This window comes from Labrus bergylta, chromosome 14 (genome assembly GCF_963930695.1).
Source record: "Labrus bergylta chromosome 14, fLabBer1.1, whole genome shotgun sequence".
NCBI classification, from domain to species: domain Eukaryota; kingdom Metazoa; phylum Chordata; class Actinopteri; order Labriformes; family Labridae; genus Labrus; species Labrus bergylta.
In genome coordinates this window covers 8,726,821-8,749,395 of record NC_089208.1, presented here as the reverse complement: position 1 = coordinate 8,749,395, position 22,575 = coordinate 8,726,821, and the positions used below count along the sequence as shown (strand labels likewise).

The following is a 22,575-nucleotide window of genomic DNA, read 5'->3' as shown; positions in this document are numbered from 1 at the left end:
GAGCAAACTGTAACTATTATGTTATCGCTCCGATTAGAAGCAACATTCGAAAGAAATCCACTTTTTCCCCAACTCATAGTGTCAAAAGACCACTGCATGATTCATACATAACAACATGAGTGGAGGAGAACAGGTGGTGTTGATGAAGAGGTGTGTGAGCTCATCTGACACCGCTTTGTCTGAGCGTCCCATTAAATACATGATGAGAACCTCTATCACATCATCATATCCCCCTGTCCTGACGTGTCCACTAAACAGCAGAGAAATGTCATTGCCCCGTGGTGAAACATGAACTTTTTGTGCATTTGTTCTTTTGTGATGCAAACTTGCAAACTTCTAGAGTTGTCAAAGAAACAATGTACAGATCAACATGACAAAATAGTATTAGATCTTTGTAACAAAAGATGAGACAGCAGCAATGTGCATTAGATGGCACTAAAATCTGTTCGGTAATAAGCAGAGGTGGTAGAGAAAAAAGAACGAACAAAGAGTGGAATTGAGCTATTTCATGGACGTTCAGTAAACAGCTAATGGAGGGGAGGATGGAAATACATGACAGGTGATTGAGAGCAACTCCCCCTTAGAATCAGACTCACATTTCAAAAAATGACAGATGACTGAAGGAGAGGGTGGAAAGGAATGACAGAGAGATGGATAGAGGTGGGAATAGAGAGAGAGAGAGAGAGAGAGAGATGGATGCAGACAAAAGGAAAAAATACTTTCAGCCTGCCCTGCCCCCTCATCATTCCCTGGGGAACAAGGGATTATGGAAATGTATAAAATGTGAGAGAGAGAGAGAGAAGACTGACAGACAGGGAGGAGGAGAGAGAGGAGGAGAGAGCAAATAAGAGAGGGAGGGAGACCGAGCAATTCTATTGGCTGACCGTTATACCTTCAAGCGTGATAGAAATATTTCTCTCTCAGTCTAAGAAATACAGAAAGACCGACAGAGACAGCAGACTCAGGAAATATATTCAGGTTTTTTAGAGCGATAAAAATAAAAGAGGACATCAAATAAGAAAAAGGAAAAAGGGTAGACAATGGAAAGCTGGGCTTATTAACTTAAAACTTCTAAGAGCTCTGGAGATTTCTGCTAAACACATCTGGTAAATGCGACTCAAGATGTAAATGCTCTTCAGGTTTCTGGTTTAATTTCCCTCTTCTCATCCTCTAGAATCACATTTTTTTTTACCATGAGAAACCCCTCAAAAGACATATTTTTTGGAGGAGTCTGAGGGATGCGTCTGAGAGAGAGATGCAGAGCAGAGAAATCTGACATGGTGCCGACCCAAATTGACAGAGACGAGGACAGAGTGGACTGTTCAGGGGCTGACACGCCTCCAACCAGACACAGGTATTCTCTACTCGATATAAAGACCAGTCAAGACATCGGTCCATGTTAAATACATTTATAATAGATATTGTTCTCTTACCTTTTATTCTGAAGTCCATGTAGATGCGTGATATTTTGAACCATAAATAATTGTTGAGATTGAAATAAAGTGTAATTGTTCTGTTAAACTGTAAAAAATCAATAGTGGCAAAGAGTGACTTGCTTTGTGAGAATGTAACTGTCTCTTGTGAAAAGCAATTCATGATCGGATTCATTTGGAGTCATTAATTTCTCAAAAGTTTGAAATGAAATAAGTAATGTACCAAGAGACTGCCACTGTAAATGATAACCAACATGTTATTTGCTTCTTACAAAAGTGTTAATTGTGATTTAGAAATATGTCCTTGATTTAAAGCGACAAATGAAGTGAAAGCCATACAACAAACTGAACTATCACAAGCCATAACCATCGTAGACAAAAATCCTCACTGTGTTTAAAACGCGGTGTTAGTGTCAACGAGAATCCTGTGCATTTGTTGTCAGCGTGTCAGTCTCACACTTTTTGGTTGGCATTTCTGTGAGGCAGGGAAAAAAAATGTGTAGGCTTTGTGTAAAGAGAAACTACACGGAGGAGGAGGAGGAGACAGACATTTTGCCTGTCAGAGACTGAAAAGAGGAGCATCAAGCCAACAAGTGTGGCTGCGAACACACACTAAAGTGCTTCCTAAATCAAATCCAGGGACAGAGAGAGAGAGAGAGAGAGAGAGAGAGAGAGGAAGTCTTGCTGTCAGACATTCAAAAAGAGACAAACATTGGAAACAAGATGAAGGCACAGCTCCTGCTGATGATTGATTGTTGCTAAAACTGAGTGCTTTACCCACCTGGAGGATACCGGCTCTCAGAGGGAGAGGCACACAATAACCTCCTCTGACAAAGGGAGGGACCCCAGGAAACTAAAGAGCAGAGAGCAGAAAGGGATTTCCCTTTCTCTCTCGCGACCCATCTCTTTGTCAGGCTGGCAGGCTCAGCCATGGCGTTCACCTTTGCGGCCTTCTGCTACATGCTCACCTTGGTGCTGTGCGCTGCCCTCATCTTCTTTGTCATCTGGCAGGTGAGAAGCACCACTGCACGCACACATAACCAGAAACTAAAATGGGCACATGTAGGGCCTGCAAATGTTCATCCCACACAGGCAGACAAACACATCCACCTACACACAGTTGTACAACATTGACAAGAACAGCACACATATACACAAACACACACACACACCTCACTTATATGCTGTGAAGGTAATGGCATGTGGAAATGTGTCAGCTGGATCTCAAAGGAAACCTCAGTAGGACTGCAATTAAATGTGACTTACATTTTGAATCACCCCTACAAAGCCAGGGAATAACATCTACATTCCAAACACCTGGCTACGAAGACAAAATGAGCTAGTACAAGATACATGTTTAGTGTTGATAAAATGTGAGATGCATTTGTTAGGTCCCTAAAAATGTGGGAAAATAATCATGAGAGTGATAGAGTGACACTCGTGTTATAACTTGTAGAAACATTTTACAATTCACAACAAACACTGTAGAGTAAGTTTGAGACCAGGTGGAGCGCAACCTATTTCAGTAACAGTTTGAAAAAAGAAAACATAATTAAAATAGCTCAGTAAAATGCTAACAAAACTTAAAAGTCAGTTATATTACAAATAATACACCAACATGTATGACAATATTTGTCTTTAAGGATTTACAGTCTATACAAAATGTGGCTGCACAAAGCAGCAACCTCCTGTGTGGAAAACTGAACCCAATGAGCAAGTGCAAAAATCTGCAGTTCACTGAGTGTCCACTTGAGGCTGGCTGCAGAAGCACCTGAAGTCACATACACACCCCATTCAAAAAAGTCTGTTTTTACAGCAGAAATTAACATGTTTTCAGCCTACTACAAAAATGACATTGATAAGTTCATGTTTTGATTAAGATTAAGATAAAGATTTACTTTTATTGATCCCTGCAAAGGGGAAATTTCAGTTTTTACACTCTGTAAGTCATGAACACACACATAGGCTGAAATATACACACACATGCAGAAACAGGATCCTATGGACATGCACTAATGGAGAGAAGCCAGAGTGACGGAGCGGCCCACAGCGGGCGCTCCTGAGCTGATAGTGGGGAGGGGGTTTTGGCACCTCGGCAGTGCTCAGGAGGTGATCTGGCACCTCTCCAGCTACCAGACCAACTTCCATATTTGGTCCGCACTGGGACTTGAACCGGCGACAACATGATACAATCGCTATGGGAGCTCATTTTCAGTGTAACCGGTTCCCAACCCAAGTCCCTACAGACTGAGCTACTGCCGCCCACGTGTGATTGGCACACACTATACAGGGGTGTATTTTCTGATACCTTATCATTTTCTATTTTATGAAGGATATGTGTTATTCACAATAAGGTGCGTAGCTGACATGATTGACAGGTAGGTACGGTATAGCTGTTTACCTGTAGGCTTAAAAACCTGCCTCAGCTCTGGCCGTGAGACTGTTGTTAGGTTGACTGAAAGTTAGGTTGAGAAAGCATTTCCAGCATTAGACAGTGGATGTATTATAGAATGGATACAACATTGGAAGCCTGGATCTTCCTGGGCCCATAGAGCGTGCACACTTCAAGTACAGTAGTAGTCCCGTAAATCCCTGAACTTGGCTTTAATTGCATTTTCTCCTTTCCTTGCTTGTGTTGTACTTACTCTCTAGTGTTCTGCACTTTGGATAAAAGCGTCTGCTACTGAATTGTAAAATTGTATAATTTTCCAACTTTTAGGAGCTAATGATTTTAAAACAGCTGAACAATGATTTATCGACGTTTCTTACCCAATGTAAGCTTATTGGAATAAGTCCTTTTGGTCCAAATGGCGTCACGTAATGCTGCAATACAAGGTTTGGCCACCATGTAAAATTGCCTTCAACGGTCAGCGCAATTTCTGGGGGCTTGATGGAGACTGTTCACAGCCTCCTGCAGTAACCAATGGGTAAAGTCACTCAGGCTTTGTCCATTATTATTTACTGCCTATGGGCTGCACTCAGCTGAGTTACAGGATTTCCTCTGTGACTATGGAGCTCTGTTAGCTAAACAAATATGCAGTACTCTGTTCAATACTTTAACTTACTTTACTTACCGAAACAAAAATAATCACAAGAGTGATGGTGATGGTGATGTTCCTTTGTTACATATGTATATGTAGACCAATTCATCCAACATAACAATAAAAACACATTTACAGGAAGGTAGACAGTAAGCGCTATTTCAGTTACAGTAAAACTATAGGCTATACCTAAAACATGAAGCTCACTTTCAAAGACTTTGCTATAAAGAACAATTTAACTTGGACTTAGTAAATGCTCACAAAACGTATCCACATGTTTTAAGTGAATGTAACATAGGCCTATTCAAAAAATATCAGTGACAATGTATTGTTAATTTGCAAATTCACATTCAAGACAATGCCTTCCCTCTTTTAAGCAAGGGGTTTCCTTTGTGATAGAGCAGGGGCTCAGCTCTCAGACATGCTGACAAACTTAAACACTTTATTTTAACGCTTGACATTTAAGAAAGTTACAACAGCTCGGTTTTACTCTTTTCAAAAATGGCAACATACCCGAAAAATGTTGAAATGTATCACGAGTGATCAAATTGATGTTTCCTCAGCAACATCTCTGCAGTCATTTTACAAGTACAAGACAAAAGCAAACGATATCCGGCTAGTAGATCAAGACCCATTGCAGATCCAAGATCCCCTTTACTGCTTTAATGAAACAAAAGTTTAAAGAATGAAGTAAGACTTTGACATTTTCCAATATTCAAGCATGTAACTGTTTAATTATTTTTAATGATTTTATGCTTTTAATGAGTCTTAATGAATAGATTATAATAGTCTTTTAAACTTTATCAGAGGATGGGTGTATTATCTTTTATTTTGACACACAAGAAGCTGAATAACACTGGACGTTATGTTCTAAATTTGTCAGAATCAGAGTCAGCTGTATTGCCAATGTTCACCTATTTGACTCTGTCTTCTTGATGTAAAGACACATTAATAGACAAAGTCAACACAAGCATAGAAATGAAAAGCAAAGCTGCTGTGTACAGGCCTTCAGAGGTAGATAAACATGTGATAATAAAATGGAGGGTTTAATTTTGATTCGCAAGAACTTCAGAAGTCCTGCTTGTGCTGGATTATCATTCGTTCAATTAACTGCAGCTATTCGGACACTAACATAGACACCAAAAAGACAGATTCTGACAGGCTCCATCCCTCAACATTGAAGCAGCCTAGGATCCCAGAGGTCCGACAATAAACAACTTGTCAAACGGTGTTCAGGCTTCAGCAAACAGCACGAAGCGAGTACATTGAGGCTGCAAAACACGACAATCATAAATACCACCAAGGACTTTATCGAACCTGTCTGCTTGCGGCATTTCGAGAGGAGTTTACAGAGACACTTATGCGCTGCTGGATACAGGTGCAGACTGAACAAACACTTTGATCTTTCACCTTTACCGTTCTCTCCATGGAGCCAGGAACAAAGTGAAATATTAAACATATCATTACAAATATAAGCCTTGAAATGACTAACGTACAAATTGACTCAGTGGGTGAGACTACATATGAGTCAGGCACTGTGTGTCTGTGTGTGAGAGAGACGGTGGCGAGAAGCGTGCATGTCTGGCTCGGTGCTCAACCATGTGATTGAAACGCTTATCAAACCGATTTGGCTCCCCCCTTCACCCTGTCTGCCTCCACCCACGGCTACAGCACCCCAATTCTATAAGGCTCTCGACCAATCAGAGTGTTTGTTCACTGCTCTAGTAACCATGGAGCCCGCTGAGGGTCTCACCATATCGCCATGGAAACTGCATCTGTATACAACAGAGCTAAGTGTGAAAGAAGAGGATGGAGAGTGGTGCAGACTGGTACCGGGGAATCACCACCGGGAGTGTTTCTGTTTCACACAGATAGACATGATCTCTCAGATGCTCATTTATCTACACATAATGCCTGATTTTTTTTTACTGCTTTTAAATGAACCATCTAAGTGATGCTTTACTGTTTAAAAGCCAAACTAATGAGAGGCACAGCGGGTGGCATTTACCCCAAGAATTATCTGTCGTTTTTTATTGGGTGATTAATCAGGAAGCTGGTGAGGAAAATGATTCTTCATAGTCAGCTCACAGGGAGCAGTCAGAGTGCTTTCAGAGGAGTGGATCTGAGTAATGACATTGTCTAATCAATTTGACATGTTCTGATGTTTGACTCAAAAGGAGAAACTGAAGTATGCTCAAATTAACACAGACCTCCAGAGTACCATGATCCTAGTTATTACAAACACAACAAAGCAAACATTTTAAGCTATTCAGACATATTTTTTCTTTTCCGTTAATTGTAATAATACTGTAAGATTATGATTAAATATTTGTTTACTGTCATGAAAGCTATGGGCTAAATGAGTAAACTGTTGTTTTAGATGTAAAATAATGTGTGGTTTGAGATAAGAAAATTAAAATGGTACCTCCTTGGACGTTCAGAAACTACAGTGACACATGATACAAACGCTATGGGAGCTCATTTTCAGTGTAAAGTAAAAGAGCAAAGCTGCAAGTAATTATACATGTAATCGCTCACCATTTAATCACCATGTGTGCTCGGGCAAAGTAAACAATGTAGCTGCAGCTGCATGAAATCCAGCCAGTGTGCGATCCTATCAGATGTCCCCAGTGGCTTTGCATTATCACAGTGTTGCACCAAAGCCTGAGACTTGTGTAGCTTTGGAAATATATCAACATGGCTTCATTTGAGATACAGTTACAGTTTGTCTTTTCTTTTGTTTTCCAAAGGATTCTCAATGAAAACAAACTGACATGTCTGCTCTTTTTCAGATCATTGCATTTGACGAGCTCCGCACAGACTTCAAAAACCCCATTGATCAGAGCAATCCCACCAGAGCGGTAAGAACCCTGCTGTTTCACTTCTTTCAAGAATGATCAAGCCCTCAGAAATCCTTTCGTTTGACTGCCAAGAGGAACCCTCAATGAGATTCACAACGGGACTTAGAACAAATCGAGGGTTTCATTTAAAAACAAATGTTGTGTATGTTCCTTAAATTGATCAATCAATACAATAATACAAATACCCAAAGAAAAAACTGCCTAAGCAGACTGATTGAAAGAAAATTTAATTTTATGAGAAAATCCTATTAACCTGTCCTTCAATGCCTGTTGTCATACTGGAGAAGCAAACATAATGTCATGTAAATTGATGTTTTGTGGTTTTGGAATTAAATCGTCCAAATGTTTAATTCAGCTACATTCAATCTCTGCATTCATTTATCCAAATTAAATATTTACACCACTGAAAAGAAACCCAATTTAATCCACGCTTCCAGGTGACTGTAACAGTAGCGTACAGGCAGTGTTTGTCTTGAACGCTCATTTGTATGAAGGAGATTGTCTGCCGTCTTCAGACCTGATGGCTTGTCGGCTTAATCAATTAAACGGACTGATGCAAATGAAGCCGCTGTTTATACAATGAGATTCTGTGATGCCGCCACAATAAAGGCGCAGACGCAGGGTTTTGCCTGTTTGTAATATGAAACACACTTATTCCCCAGTGTGAACATGGAAAAACAAAACCATGCTCTTAACTAAAAAACTCAAGTATTTGTAAGTATTATTATGATCTTCATAAGATTCTGTGGTCCACCCATGCGGCATCATATGTGCAGTGTGAATACTTCTTTCTTAATCTATCATAAATTAGTATTATCATGAGTCAGTACTGAGAGCCATTATTCGTTTATTGAAATAACAGCGGCTGAGAATGTCTTTTTCACAAGTTAGCTAATGTTCTAGCAGTCATATGAACCTGCATCTGAACTGATGAGGAGTGGGAGAGGAAACTGTGAAAGCCGACTGTGGGAGTGTGGAGGAACGCCAACTACAGGGGGGTGGACACAATAACTGCAACACCTGTAAACTAAAATGCAGCGGAATACAGACACTCTGCAATAAACATTGCCGTGCATGTTCAGTTAGATTTTTTCCCCCTTGCAGACAAAGATAGAGAGCCATTTTCTCTGGCACAGCGTATAAGCATTGTAAGCTTTGTGGCAGCAGGATTTCTGCTAAGGCGGCTGTTGGCTTGCACCATGGTGTTAGGTTAGTGTACAATCAATAATGATCAACCTAAACTTGTCACCTCAGCTGATGTCAACATGTCACATGTGTTCAGGAAGAACATGTTCAGCCAGGATGTGATGCTCCCAAAATCAATAAACTGCACAAACAAACATGACAAGATTTAAGATGTTAGCAGAGCGACACTAACATTCAGTCAACGGCTGTTGACTACAAAAGAGACAAAAGCATTAAATACTGGTGCGTTAGAGAGGGATTACAACAGGAAAAATGGAAAGGCTGAACAAGTGTTTCAAAAGAGAGCCATCTATCACACTTACAGTGAAACATGGCGACTTTGTAACAAGCACAGTGATTGGCTGTTTGACAAAAAGGGACTGAAGTTTAGAAATATGTCCTGTTGAAATAAAAAAAAGTGCCTTTTTGCTACTGCGTGTATTTATTTCTGATATTTTTTAATAAAAGCAAAACTTTTAACATTGCAAACACAACAATCTTTAATTATTACATAAATGATGCTGCATTTAAAGTAACACAACAAAGTGCCAACACATAAAGGTTATCAGAGTGCTACAGTATGTGATTTCACACATTTCTGTGTTTCTGATTGAAGCAGGAAGCAGGATATTTGTTACAAATATTGATTGGCGTTTGCCAATATCCCTGAATGTGAGAACACATAATGGCTAGCTAGCTTGTAAGTCCAAGGCATCATCAACCTTTTTCATTTTCATCAAAAACAATAGCGATACAAATAGCTACAACACAAAAAACATTTAAAATATATTTTGAACTTCAATGTAAGTGGCTATAGAAAAATTACAAGGATGCTATTTAATTCTTATGAAACATGAACTGAAATAGATCTCGTTGAACTTGACAACAGGCGTGTGTGGGTCGTTTATGTGTTCTATATTTTCAGGATTTTCTCTCCTGCCTTTTAAAAAACGTCTTTAGTTCTGATTCCCTGATTGGAACAACATTCAGAGTGATTGGTTGACTTAAACACTAAACAGGGAAAACCAGAGAAGCTCAATCCTGTATAATCCTAACAGCTTTAACAATGCTTCAAATAGTGTACAGTAGCCTAAGGTCTGTTGGAGTGCTCTCTACAATTTCAAGCTAAGTATCTTGGAAGCAAGTGGTGCACAGAGCAAGCAAAAAAGAACAATATTACAGGCCCAAAACCAACAACTGTAAATAAACCGTGGGGCTGTCTAGTCTGGAGGCTGCATGCTGAAGCTTTAGGGCAAAATCCAATTTCACGTCACGAGGGCAGGTTAGATTTTATGTCCACAGATTCATTAAAGCTGCAGCGTGTGGCTCCAGGTGGAGGAGAGGAGCTGCAGAGCCTCAACACTGAAAGTCATCATAACTGGAACTTAGACAGAAGGCTCCATATTTGTGTCTTTCCAGTTTTGTCTTTTAAAAAATGAATGAAAATAAATAATGTTTACGATGCATATATAACATCCAATCCACCTACTGTTTTTTTTGTTGTTGCTGCTTTTCAAAACAGATTAATCGAAGGTAGATAAACTGCCACAACCATCTAATGTGCTTTGCTATAAAGTCAAATATCACCCTAAGAGCACATTAGCCGCTTGTTGGTGGATGGCTTCTTTCCTTTCCTGGAAAAGGTTTAGTCTACAAGACAAAGAGACATCTCAGTCCTCTTTACATTCAATAAGGCTGACAAATACTTTAAATCAGTATTATAACCCACAATGTTTGTTTCATGCTTAGCTGCATTACATTTAAAGATGGAGTTAGAAGTATATGGCGTCTTTTACCAGCATCCGTATTCAAGCGGTGACCTCTATGTATTTTCCACTTTTTGTCAGCTAACTTTAAATAACAATTCATTTTCACCTGGTGTTATTTATTGATTTATATCCAGATGATGTCATTATCCTCCCTGAGATCTGATTTCCGTCCTCTGGGTTTAGACTTGAGGTCAGAAGTCAAAGCAGAATAATGACATACTGACAAATGTTGTATGGTTTGCTTGTAGAGCCTCATAAGATGTAATCACACTGTAGGCCACGCTACTGTCAGATGTGATCAGAAAGACCTGAACACATACTAATTCAACATGTTTGCATCGTGCATCAGCATGCTTTTTGTAATATTATGATGACACGTCCACATACAGATCTTTATATCACACTGTAAATGGGTCTTAAAAGCCTGAATCCACCCTGCCTTGACATTTATTTTCATGAAGAGACAAAATAAGTGAAATAATGAAATTTTTTAATAATACTTTTTTTTTTAATCCACTCCACAGAGAGAAAGGATTCTCAACATCGAAAGAATCTGCAACTTGCTTCGCAGAGTGAGTATAAGCTGTTTTTTCTTTTTCTGCTGGTGGGTGACTCAAACACAGGGGCTTCACACATGCATGACTATCTGTTGCTTTTAGCCTGTGAGGACCATGACGCACACTGATTCATTTCACCTGTAGTTCAACACACCAACCCTCCATTACTGCTCTGCAGACAGACACACACACACACACACACACACACACACACACACACACACACACACACACACACACACACACACACACACGCACAAAGACTGTGTATAGACTGGTATAGCTTTTATTGTATTTTGTTGGGATGCTTTTTTCCACATGTAAAGGCTTTCAGAGAGAGAGAGAGAGAGAGAGAGAGAGAGAGCTGCAGTGTGTTAGCTGTGGAGGCCATTTCAAACATGTATTTATTGGAAACTATCTCACAGCAGATTGTTGCACAGAGTACTGCAGACAAGCTCAGGTCAAGACAATAAATAATGACAATGCAGACAAAATTTTCATTATCTGTGAAAAGGACACCTGCATACTGTTGTGTTTGAGCGAAACATTAAAGACAAGTTCAGTATTATCTAAAAATCATAAATGGTAAATTATTTAAATCACACTGAACCATCCTGTGTTTCACATCTGTGTCGAGATAAAAATTCTTATAATTGAAAGACAGTTGATCAGGTGAAGACTGCTGTCCCATGAATGAACATATTCTGATTCAAAAGAAGGAAAATTATCACTGGAGGATTATACAGTTATTAGTTGGCTGATGAATATTTGTGTAAGATAAGAAAAATGTCATCTTCACAATATAAAAAAGTCGATATCAATCAAATATTTGTTCACAGTAAAGCAGTTAAAGTAAATGTAGGAGATTTTTAAGTTTTATGTTAAAGCAGCTGTAATCATTATTTTTGCATCAAAATGGATCACATGTCTGTGTTTGTACTATCTGTAGTGTTTGTTTTTATTTGTCTGTATCTGCCCTAGCCTATGCTAATGTCCTGTAAATGTGTTTGTCTTGATGTGACATGACTGTGGTTTATGTTTCATGTTCTGCAGAACAGGAACCTGCTGGAAACCAGTTTTTAAACTGAGTCAGGCCTGCTAAACTGTAACTTATTGTTACTTTTAAACGTTCCTGTATATTAAATGGAAAATGAAAATGTCCACTTGTGAATGAAAGGCGTAACTTAAAGAGAATTGCAACGCCATAGCTTTAGCGCTACGGAGCATTATCGCAACTTCCTGCTCAGTGTTTTGGATTTTCCATCCTGCTGTTTGCGTTTAGCACTCAGCACTTTTGTAATACAGAATGCAAAGGTTTTACTCAAAAGCAATCATATGATGTGTTTATGCTGTTTCAGCATCAAACAGTCAACATTAGTAACTAGCTTATCAACACTATGGAGCATTTAGAAGCTTAAAAGACATATTTTTCATGAGTTGTTGGAGACCAAAGCCAGAGTTTAAGGAAGCGTTAAGATTATGCTAACATCATCAGGTTGCTATATGGCAGAATGCTGATTTTCTTTATTAGCAAATAAACAACTATTTGTTAAAAGGCTTGTCATATCAAGCTAAAAGTAGATAAAAGATTGGGGTTATGTTTACAGATTATTGATTTAGAGGTCTGAAAGCAAACATCTTTATCTGTTTTTGTGAACACAGATAAAGATGTTTGTTTTACTTTATTACCGTCTACTGATATCTGAAACGTGTCTGCATGTGTTTAAAACTATATTTCCACTTGTAGCAGCAGCCATGAGTAACATTAACACCTTCTATGTGAAGGTGTTTGCTTCACAGACTAATATTGTGTATATATCCCAACATGCAACACACAGGTGTTTGATTATTTTCCCAGCAGTTGCTGAAGTATGGTTTTCTGATTTGAAGTACCATCTACATCTAACGAGACTCCCTGTGTGTTTTCTGATTATTAGTTGGTGGTGCCAGAGTACTCCATCCATGGACTCTTCTGCCTGATGTTCATGTGTGCTGGAGAGTGGGTCACACTTGGCCTCAATATCCCCCTGCTCTTCTACCATCTGTGGAGGTAACGTTTTAGAACAGATGTCTGACCAGCTTTTATTGCCACTATACGTGAGCTAAACCTCTTTGCTTTTTTTCAGGTTTTTTCATCGGCCGGCTGACGGATCAGAGGTCATGTATGATCCTGTCAGCGTGATGAACGCAGACATTCTCAATTACTGCCAGAAGGAGTCTTGGTGTAAGCTGGGCTTTTATCTGCTCTCTTTCTTCTACTATCTCTACAGGTAAGTCCACATTCAGAATCTTTTCAATACACTGCCTTCTTTCAGGTTCCATTGATGCCTTTCAGATTTTTGTTAATTTAGTATGAACTTCAAAAGCTGCAAAAGAGGCAGCATGAATGCTTTTTTCTCACTGTTTATCTTATCTTGTGCCACGGTCTATTTCCTACTGCAGTATGGTCTACGCTTTGGTGAGCTTCTAACAGACAGGGGATCTGGAGAAATCAAAGGAAGAAACTGTGTGAAAGACTCAGAGTAAAAATGGAGACATTGACCCTTGCTCTTGCATCGTATCCACTCCTTCACTGGCTTTTTTTAGAAGTCTAACCTTGGACAAGAGGCGATCAATCTGAGTGATAATGTGAATGTAAAAGTGTTGCCTCCTTCGATTACATCTCTTGATCCTACGTACTGCTGTTGGACGGCTGGACACATTTTGGACGGACTGAAATGACACAGAAAGAGGACTTCCCAGCAGGTGTTTGTGTTGCCTTTGACCAATTCTACTAAATACAATATATTCCTGAAGGGCTGGAGTTTTCCCATGCTGCTCTTAATGATCCAGTCCCTCAACTCACTGTGAATCTCCAAACACTAAGGGGCTGGAAAGAAAACAGTATGTCTGTATCCTCTGACTTTAAAAAAGGACTTAAAGCAGAGGTGCTTTGTGTTTAAGGTACAGGAACTGTAAGAAACAGAGAACTTAAAATCACTGTAAGAAATGCAGAAGGTCTGGCGGGGAAGTAAGGAGGAAGATAAACAAAGAGATGACATATACAGGTAGACCAATACAATATCTCCTTGACGCCAGCCTCTGCCAAAATTCATATTTCAAACTGTTACGGAAACGAAGAATAATTCACAAGTTTGACTTTGAGGTTCTTAGCTTGTAATGTGTATTCACAATAAGTGTGTCCATACAGTCAGAACGTATTTTATGCTACATACTAGGTTCATGCTTTCTAAAGAGCTTCATGCTCAGACACAACATGCCAAAAGTTTGTTTCTGAAAAACATTGTGCCAAATTAAAAAGTCTAACAGAACATTAACAAAATAATGGAGGCTAGAGAGTGCCAAGGCACTGTCATGCCTTTCTTTCTTCTTCTTTTGTTCTTTGACACTTATTTAACTTTTGGCAGAGTGGTTTTTTAAAGTAGAAAAATAACTTAGTTCTGTAGTATTTTTCAGTGTGAAGGGAGCGCCTTATTCCTGTTTCCAGTGAAGTTTACTCTTACTCATCTGCATCTATACTGTAGTCATTTTAGCACAGCAACTTTCTCTGACCTGACGTAGAATATAGAGAGCTCATGTACAAAAAGCAATTACAAACAAGCAAATTAGCAATGTTACATGATTCCTGACACATATCGTTCGAGTGACATTTAGTGTTTGTAATACCAATGACGAGGAAACGAGTGGCAGATGAGACAATAATGACTTAATGAATATGACAATGTTTTCACTACTTCAGAAGTGTAACAAACAGTGAAGTCATCTGAGTGCATCGAAAATCATACAGTTGAGATGGGAAAGATGTAAGCAGGCAAAGCCTTTTCTCAGCTGGTGCTGCCTTTGTTATCATGTGTTTATTAGTTTGATCTGTTCATAGATAAGTGATGGCTCAAATGTGATTTTATATTCAGTAGAAAAGCCTGAAAACAAACTGTGATGTTTGTGATGAAACGTGTGTTTTCTAAACTGTGGGACTCCTAAAACATTTCTTGAACACAACAGCCTAATGAAGAGGTTTCTAATCATGTTTCTTGATTCACAACTAAAGGTCATCATTTATCACGAGCATAACAATTACTGATCCATGACAACCATTGGTGTTCAGGATAGGTTCTGATTCTTAACTCATTTTAAACACAGAGATGTTACCATATTTAGAGGTTTGAATGCATTTGAATTGAAAGAAAAAAATCCTAATTAAATAGCAAAACCCTATAGGAAAAGGCTGGCACTGTGCTTTAAGTGTGAAAGGGTTGAAAGGTCCAATTATGTTGCGTTGGGTTGCTGGCCACTCATTCTGCAGGATCTTCAAGCTTCTTGGGATTAAGCCATCCAATGCCATCCAGACGGCTATTGATTAAGCAGGTGATCCGTGGACAACCTTTGTCTGGATACAAGTATCTGATGTTTAGAGACCCTGAACAGTGGTGTAGTGGTGCCTAAAGAAGCGGGTATACTCTTAAATTGTTCTTTTAGTGTTTTTTTAAGAGGCAATTCCAACTACTCTTGTATATTTAGTTAGTGTGTACTAGCCAATTAGAGACAGAGTAGGAAGGGTCATCCCTTCACCATCCTACGAAAAATACATACAATATACTGCTGAATATTACTCCATACACCTTTGTATACCCTGCACTACACCACTGACCCTAAAAAGATTATGATCCCAGGTACCATCACTGATGCTGTGTCCTTGCTAGAATCTACAGGTGTATGTTTAAACTGTAAGGTTTGAGTGCCTCAGATAGTGTTGGGAGACCACGTGATATGCTGACCATTTCTTTGACTAGCAACTCGTAATCATCTCTCCTCCTCTCAAAGGCTTGCTACATGAATCCAGGTATGCTTGAGTGTTGGGCACACCCCAAGAGAGCAGATTGGATTGGCTGAGGAGGACGACATACTGTAGACAAAGTAGATTAGGAATCTGATCTGGTGGGGCTTAACCTGCCAAATCTTTTTCCCTGAGATCTGCCTATTTGCCTAGATTGCCTGCTACCATCGGGTCTATATCCCATGCTACTACATCCCAACTATCCTGCTGAAACAAACTTCACCACCCCTGCTGAGATCTCCTCCTTCACTAGACTGGGTCTCTCTTTCTTAACGACTTGGGGTGCACGTCAGACCTGCCTGTCCTACCATCCTTAATTCAATATCTGCAGAGGAGACTTTGTCGAGTCTTATTTCATCAGCAGCTCCCTTTTTTGGGTTAGCAAGAACTCTGAATTTAGCTACTGATGGGGAGCCAACGCTTGTTTTTACTACTGTACTGGGGGAAGCTGGTGAGGCCTATGATGTTTGCCCAGTTACCTGAGCAGATGATTCATGGAATGAAAAATTGTGGAAGGACGAAATGTTTGCAAATACAGGCCTCAACATTTCCTGGCAATCACAACTTGTCCACTGCTTTGAGACATGATTCCACCTTACCGCTACTAAACTCAAAGATTTTCCAATAGAGAAATGCATCCCATCCCTCTACTTTTAAACAAGGGATCTGGACTTGGCTGGCTTAAAGTCCATCCTGGCCCAGTTAATAAGTTGATGATGGCCTTGGAGGATCTCTTTCTCAGCCTGATACACATTATGTTCCATGCCTATGTTGATGTCTCATAGATAACTCTTAAAACCAAAGCAGGTTATATTAGTTGAGATTGAGCACCCTAAACATAGTTTTAGTCAAGTGTGGTTTCGAACAGCTTGTGTCGTATTGACCTGCAAGCATTGGCAAGGCCAGGCCATAAGAGTGCCAGGTTCTTCTTCTGTCTCGATGCCTCCCAGAACACCACTCACTCATGTGCCCAATGCACATCTAAAGGAATTTGAAATACATACTGTACAGCTTATGACTCTCTCCCTGCCACTCTCCTGAGGACACTTGAAGAAAGGTGCTGAGATTTTTCCAAACAGTATTACAGAGCTATACTAGTCCAAGCTTCTCCTTCTCCCTTGCGAGCTTGAGTTGATCTTTATATCAGGTATGTTTTGTTTGTGTCCATGTTTATCCTCTGTGCCAGCCCTTTTAGCAGCAATGCTGAGATTATTAATTATATTGTTGCTTGCCTCTGGTCTGCATACCCCTTGTCAATGTCAAGGTCAATATTGTCTTTATTATCCCAGTGAGAGGGCAATTTGTTTTGCAGTCAGCAACTACTTCAGCTGTAGTCACAAGGATTTAGAGAGTAGGTAGTCCCTCTACATTTTGACAGCTCTTCACTTAACTCAACAATTTTTCCGATGGTCTAGTTTGGAGCTCTGGTGAGGAGCATGGATGTTCTGAGCACCAGTGTGTTACTTGGTCCTCTCAATTCTCACCAGATCCTTGATCTGCACCACTTGCTTTCCCAAACAAGCATCTCTTTTTTTGGCCTGTTGGATCTTTAGGCTAGTTTTTGCAGACATTCATCATACTCAGATTGCTCTCATAGTCATAAATTCTGCAGCTTGGGATATTGCTGTTATGTTTATCCTGTTGGGGTGTTCATCCTGGCCCCTTCCCTGGCAACTATTGGGTGTATAACTCAATATGACTTTACATGTTTTTTTCTAAGGTTCTGCCATGGAGGAGGTGTTATTTGGGTTGCTAACTAATGCCCCGACTAATTTTTCTCCAGCTCTTTGCCACTCTCTTCAGGGTAGTCACCCTGTCTATTATTGGATGTCACTGACCTAGCAGAAAGAACTGTTTTGAATTTACACCTTTAGGTGCTAGCTTGGACATGTCATCAGTGATGTGGAGTCATTGGGTGTTTTGGGTCTCTTAACATCAGACCGCCTTTCCAAGGCAACCCAGCTGAGATTGATCAGGCTACAGCTTGTGTAGTAACATTCAGTGCAAAAGTATGTTTCATCAATGTGCTATTAAAAATAAGAATCTATGTGGCACTGAGTGTATAAAAAGGTTGTGCTAAATGGCCTCAGCTGCTTTCCATACGACCCAATGGCAATTTAAAATATTGCCAGATAATTCTACAGGTTCTGAAAGTGATATCTGCATCACCTCATAAATATTCTGCAAAAGCATTACTTGTATATCAAGTTTTAGGATATATTCTCATATAATATCAAAGTGTCACTTTTTAAGGTTTTAAAAGCATTTTGTCTGCACTGCTTCAGCAGGAGTTGCTCTATATCAGCATTTCGAACCATATCTTTATATGAGAAAACCTCCATGATGGCTGCAGAAATAAAATGCTGCGAATTAAGAAAACCACACAGATACACAAACACACACAAATACACCTCTCATGTTGAATACAGCCTGTTTCATGCTACTTTGCTACTAATGAGGGTTTCAAAAGGGAGCAACTCTCACGTCCTGTGTGATGTGAGTTTGAACCAAACTGCAACATTAACTTGACTGTCAGTGTTCCTGAAGACTCAATAGACAGAACACATTGTACCAAATGATGTTCACATTTAATAATCACACAATGCTGAGACCTCATAAGTCTGCCTACAGTGTGAGTGTGTCAAGTCTGGACAATCACTATTATAAAGCACAGGAACACGAGGAAGGGAGGATAAGAAATACAGCTCATTTGAATGTCATGTAGTTGCTCTGAACAAAGCATTTTAGAAAACTGTATTTAAGTATAACTCTTTGTATCTGTCTTTTATACATTTATCATCAATGTACGCTACAGTCAATTTGGTGGATTACTTTATATTTATTAGGTTACACTCTGATGTACAGTTAATAAGCAGCGATTCTCATGCCGTATTCTAATAAAACAGTAATACCAAAAGGATCACGTCCAAGTTTCTTGTTGCCTGGATGTATGGGGTCAGTATTTTTCCAGACTGTGTGAGGAGTTCTGCAGATGGATGCTCTGCCAACTTTAGAGATGTTGTGGAGGAGAAAAATACATTTTATAAGCGAGAATAATAAGTGGTCCATTAGACAGAGTACAGAAGTAGAAGAGTCCCATCGAAGGCAGCTGTACTTAGAAGTGGTTTCAGAGACATTCACATGAGCCTCTTATAAAGGACAGAAATAACTAAATTCCCTGAAAATGCCTCAATGATGTGAAAAGAGCTTCTACTGGAGAGGTAGCACAGAGAGGATGATGGTCTTTCATTATTGTCTGCACTCACAGAATACTAATATATCAAATTATAGAGCATCCAATGCATAATAAAACTAACACAGCAAGATATCACTTAGAAAAAAAAGTCACTGCAGCTGTAACACACCTACATGTTTCAGCTTAGTAACGTCTCTGTTCTTCTTGATATTGAGTAAAAAATGCTGAGTATGTCTCTGAGGCAATTCAGGGACTCATTTGAAGGTTCTTTGAGGTTTGTGAGGTTATCCCTTGTCAAAATAATGATACAGACAGAAAACAGAGCAACAACCAGGCTTCAAGCTGTCGTTTCCCCTCTGTTTGAAAAGGACATTTCATTCCCCGCTGTCACCATGGAAACTAAATTGTATTAGAGATTCATCTTGACTCACTCTGTGGCAAAACAAAACAAAACAAAACACACAAAACAATATTCAAGGTAGCTTTCGATAATTGTTTTAAAAATTCAGTTTGAACAGTAAAAAAACAGTTTAATCTATCAGTGTCACTCATAGCTCCAATGCATCCATGTACGACACCTGAAATACACACACACACACAGACACACACACACACACCTACACACAAACACACACACACGCACACACCTACACACAAACACACACACACACACACACACACACACACACACACACACACACACACACACCTAAACACAAAGTCATAAATACAGGTAATTGCAGCACATGCATCTGTTTCTTGTTCTGTCTCATCCCACGGTTCACACCGTTCACACTCTTCATCGCGGCTCTTCCTCTTCCAGCACCCTCCACCACCATAATTGTCTCAGCTCCACTCCCCTCCCACGTCTGTGCTCTCTGAGAGCTGTTACCATGGAAACTGGCTACAACTGATGGGCCTTAAACGTCACGGTTGGCATACACAATTGGCAAGTGCTTGCACACGCAAAGGTGCATGCACATACTCACACATACACATACACACTAACACAGTTCTAATTGTTAAGCCCATGCACACACATTTAGCTCATTCATTATTATGCAAGGCACTCTGGGATGTTGCACATTATTACAGCTGTGAAGACAGGCATAGGAAGACAATATTGCATATTAGGCTAATGCACTGTCAGGCTTTCTTTGCACAATGCCACGTCAAAAAATTACAAAAGCACGGGGGGGGGGGGGGGGGGGGGGTGAAGGCATAAATACTCAAAAGTGAACTATTAAAATTTTACAAAAGGGAAGCATAGTTGTGCAGTTTGCTCACAGAGCAAATCTAGTGAACATTTTTCTTAGATAATTTTCCTTTGCAGACTGAATAAATTAAGATACAAAATTACACAATCATTTTTGCATATCTGTTTTGACTGGGCCATTTTCCATTTTGTTGTTATACAATGAAAATGTTCCAGTCAAAGTGTTGCTTTTTTTTATTCCTGAGAATAGAGAGGAGCAGATGTGGTGTCTTAACAGAGCTCGTTGTGTCCAAGAATTTGTCAAATCTGTTCCCACGTATGTTTTTTATTTGGACTGTGGGTCGCCGGTCCAGTCAGAGCGGTGAGCGTGACACTTCTTGACTGTCAGCTGCTGTCTCATTTATCAAATCATAAATGTTATTTTTACTACAAACCAAGCTCATTTTCATAATGTATAAAAATAAGAGCATCTCATTTGTCAGATGAACAAACTAGACAATGTGACCTCTAAAATTGTCTTTTCCAAAAAATAAAACCAAAACAGTTTGTCCATCTAATATCTGTATTTCTCATTTGTCATCAGGGTTGTATTTAGTTTTAAGGATAATTTAAGATGAGTGGTATTGGTGTTTTTGAAATATGACAGGTTCAATGAAAGGTTTTTAAGATCAAATCACAGTAAATGTTTAATGAATGAGGCCCTGAGGCTTCTCTTTGTGCTTAGTAATGATCATGACAGGGTCTAATTTTAACTCAGACTACTGAAATATTGATCAAAACCAAGGTCAAACTTGAGAGACTGTTATACTTTCCATGAGTGGAAAAGGTCACATCAACTTTTCTCAGTAAAACCATGAACTAAATATTGATGCAGTTCAGACAAGAATGTTATTTAGATAACACTAAATGAATAAAAAAAATACATCCTGTTGGTTATAACATTTGGGATTTGGAGTTATTGTCATTTTCTTTTAAGGATGAATGAGGATCAGAAGCCCAGGGCAGTTAAGTTGGATCAGTGGTAGAAAATGACTCAAAATGAATTGACTTTAAATTATCAGTACATAGATTCAATACTCAGTCAGTGACATGAAGTGTGTGTTATCAACATATATTTTTGATTTTTTTTAGATTGCTTTTAAGATACGTTTTTTGAAACTTGTCAAAGGTCAAAAGAGACTTTCAGTTTTTAAAATGTGTTTTTCTGTAACTGGATTTTATGTTTTTTGTTTAGTTGAATAAGTACGGAAGTGTATTGAATTCATTATTATTATTATTATTATTATTCTTTGCCTGGTTTCTCGTAATAACGAAATCTTTTCTCATTATAATGAGATCTTCATCTCGTAATAACGAGATCTTTATCTCGTAATAACAAGATCTTTTCTCGTAATAAAGAAATCTTTTCTCGTTATAACGAAGTCTTTTCTCGTTATAACAGGATATTTATCTCGCAATTAGAAGAAGCCAGGCAAAAAATAATTCCCCACATGAATGCAATGCGCTTCTGTAAATAAGGGACAGTGTACAAACATTAGTCTGAGTAGAGAAAAGTTGCTTTGTACCAGATTTAATTAACTAGCTAATAGCCATCTGTTGTCCCTGGGCTGATGATGGCGACAATAAAATACAAATCAACCACTCATGCACGCACACAGGCATGTAGTAGTTGTAGTAGTATAAGTAGTAGTAGTAGCCACAAATCAAATGACTTATCTCTTATGACACCATAACATAACACGTTATCACACTTTTTTCTACACATAAATATGAGCAATAGCTTGAGCTGTAAAACAAAGTATACACACAATACACAAAACCACATATATATATATATACTGTATATATACTGTATATAAGCTTGTGTTTTTATGCAGCCACCATGTAGACAACAATCTGGATATACAAGTAGATTCCTAATTAGCACTCAGCATATGAAAAACAACATGAAATGGCTTGAGTGCTGTGTAGGCGAGGTCAGAGGACGGCTGAACTGAAAAATGGGCTTTAAGGTGAAATGAAGGTTTATAATTGAAAAGTGCAAATTTAATGCATCTAATGTTCAGACAAACAGCAAAAAAAATGCTTACTACAACAACATGTTAGTATGACAAAAATGAATATTCTATATAAGTAACAGAACATCATGTAAGATATACTACTTAGAGAGCACCTTTCCAAAACCATTTTCTCACGTTGACGCATCAGTCTGTTAATAATACGCCCACCTGTCAACTCCACGGTGAATCAACCTGCTCTGATGCAAAGTCTCAAGAAGACACATAGCTTTCAGTCTGACACAGGAATATTTTACTGAACTAACACTCCCTTCATACCTTTTTGTTCCTTCAGAGTCATTTGGAGCACTGTGTTCAAAGCTGAGGCCTGACAGACGTTTGAAGAGCCCAGAGGCTTGGTGAGCTACTGCTTTTACGACCCGTGTGCTGGGAAAAAAACCCACTTAAACAGGACGACGATAACAA

At 39.1% G+C, this 22,575-nt stretch overlaps 1 protein-coding gene across 1 annotated transcript; it reads left to right on the top strand.

Annotated features, from left to right (window-relative positions):
• Nucleotides 1-873: 873 nt before the first annotated feature.
• cnih2 (cornichon family AMPA receptor auxiliary protein 2) lies at nt 874-19,596 on the top strand. Its single transcript, XM_020643328.3, has 6 exons — nt 874-2,444; nt 7,267-7,335; nt 10,814-10,861; nt 12,784-12,896; nt 12,973-13,116; nt 13,289-19,596. Exons 1-6 carry the CDS (start codon nt 2,364-2,366, stop codon nt 13,314-13,316), a joined length of 483 nt encoding a protein of 160 aa, XP_020498984.1. The 5' UTR covers nt 874-2,363; the 3' UTR covers nt 13,317-19,596.
• Nucleotides 19,597-22,575: the final 2,979 nt, after the last annotated feature.

What these genes read in the sequence shown, in the direction of transcription:
- cnih2 (XM_020643328.3), top strand. Translation starts at nt 2,364, where the DNA reads ATGGCGTTCACCTTTGCGGCCTTCTGCTACATGCTCACCTTGGTGCTG. An exon ending in AGAGCAATCCCACCAGAGCG is followed by an intron (nt 7,336 to 10,813) that starts GTAAGAACCCTG and finishes TCCACTCCACAG; the next exon opens with AGAGAAAGGATTCTCAACAT. An exon ending in TCTGCAACTTGCTTCGCAGA is followed by an intron (nt 10,862 to 12,783) that starts GTGAGTATAAGC and finishes TCTGATTATTAG; the next exon opens with TTGGTGGTGCCAGAGTACTC.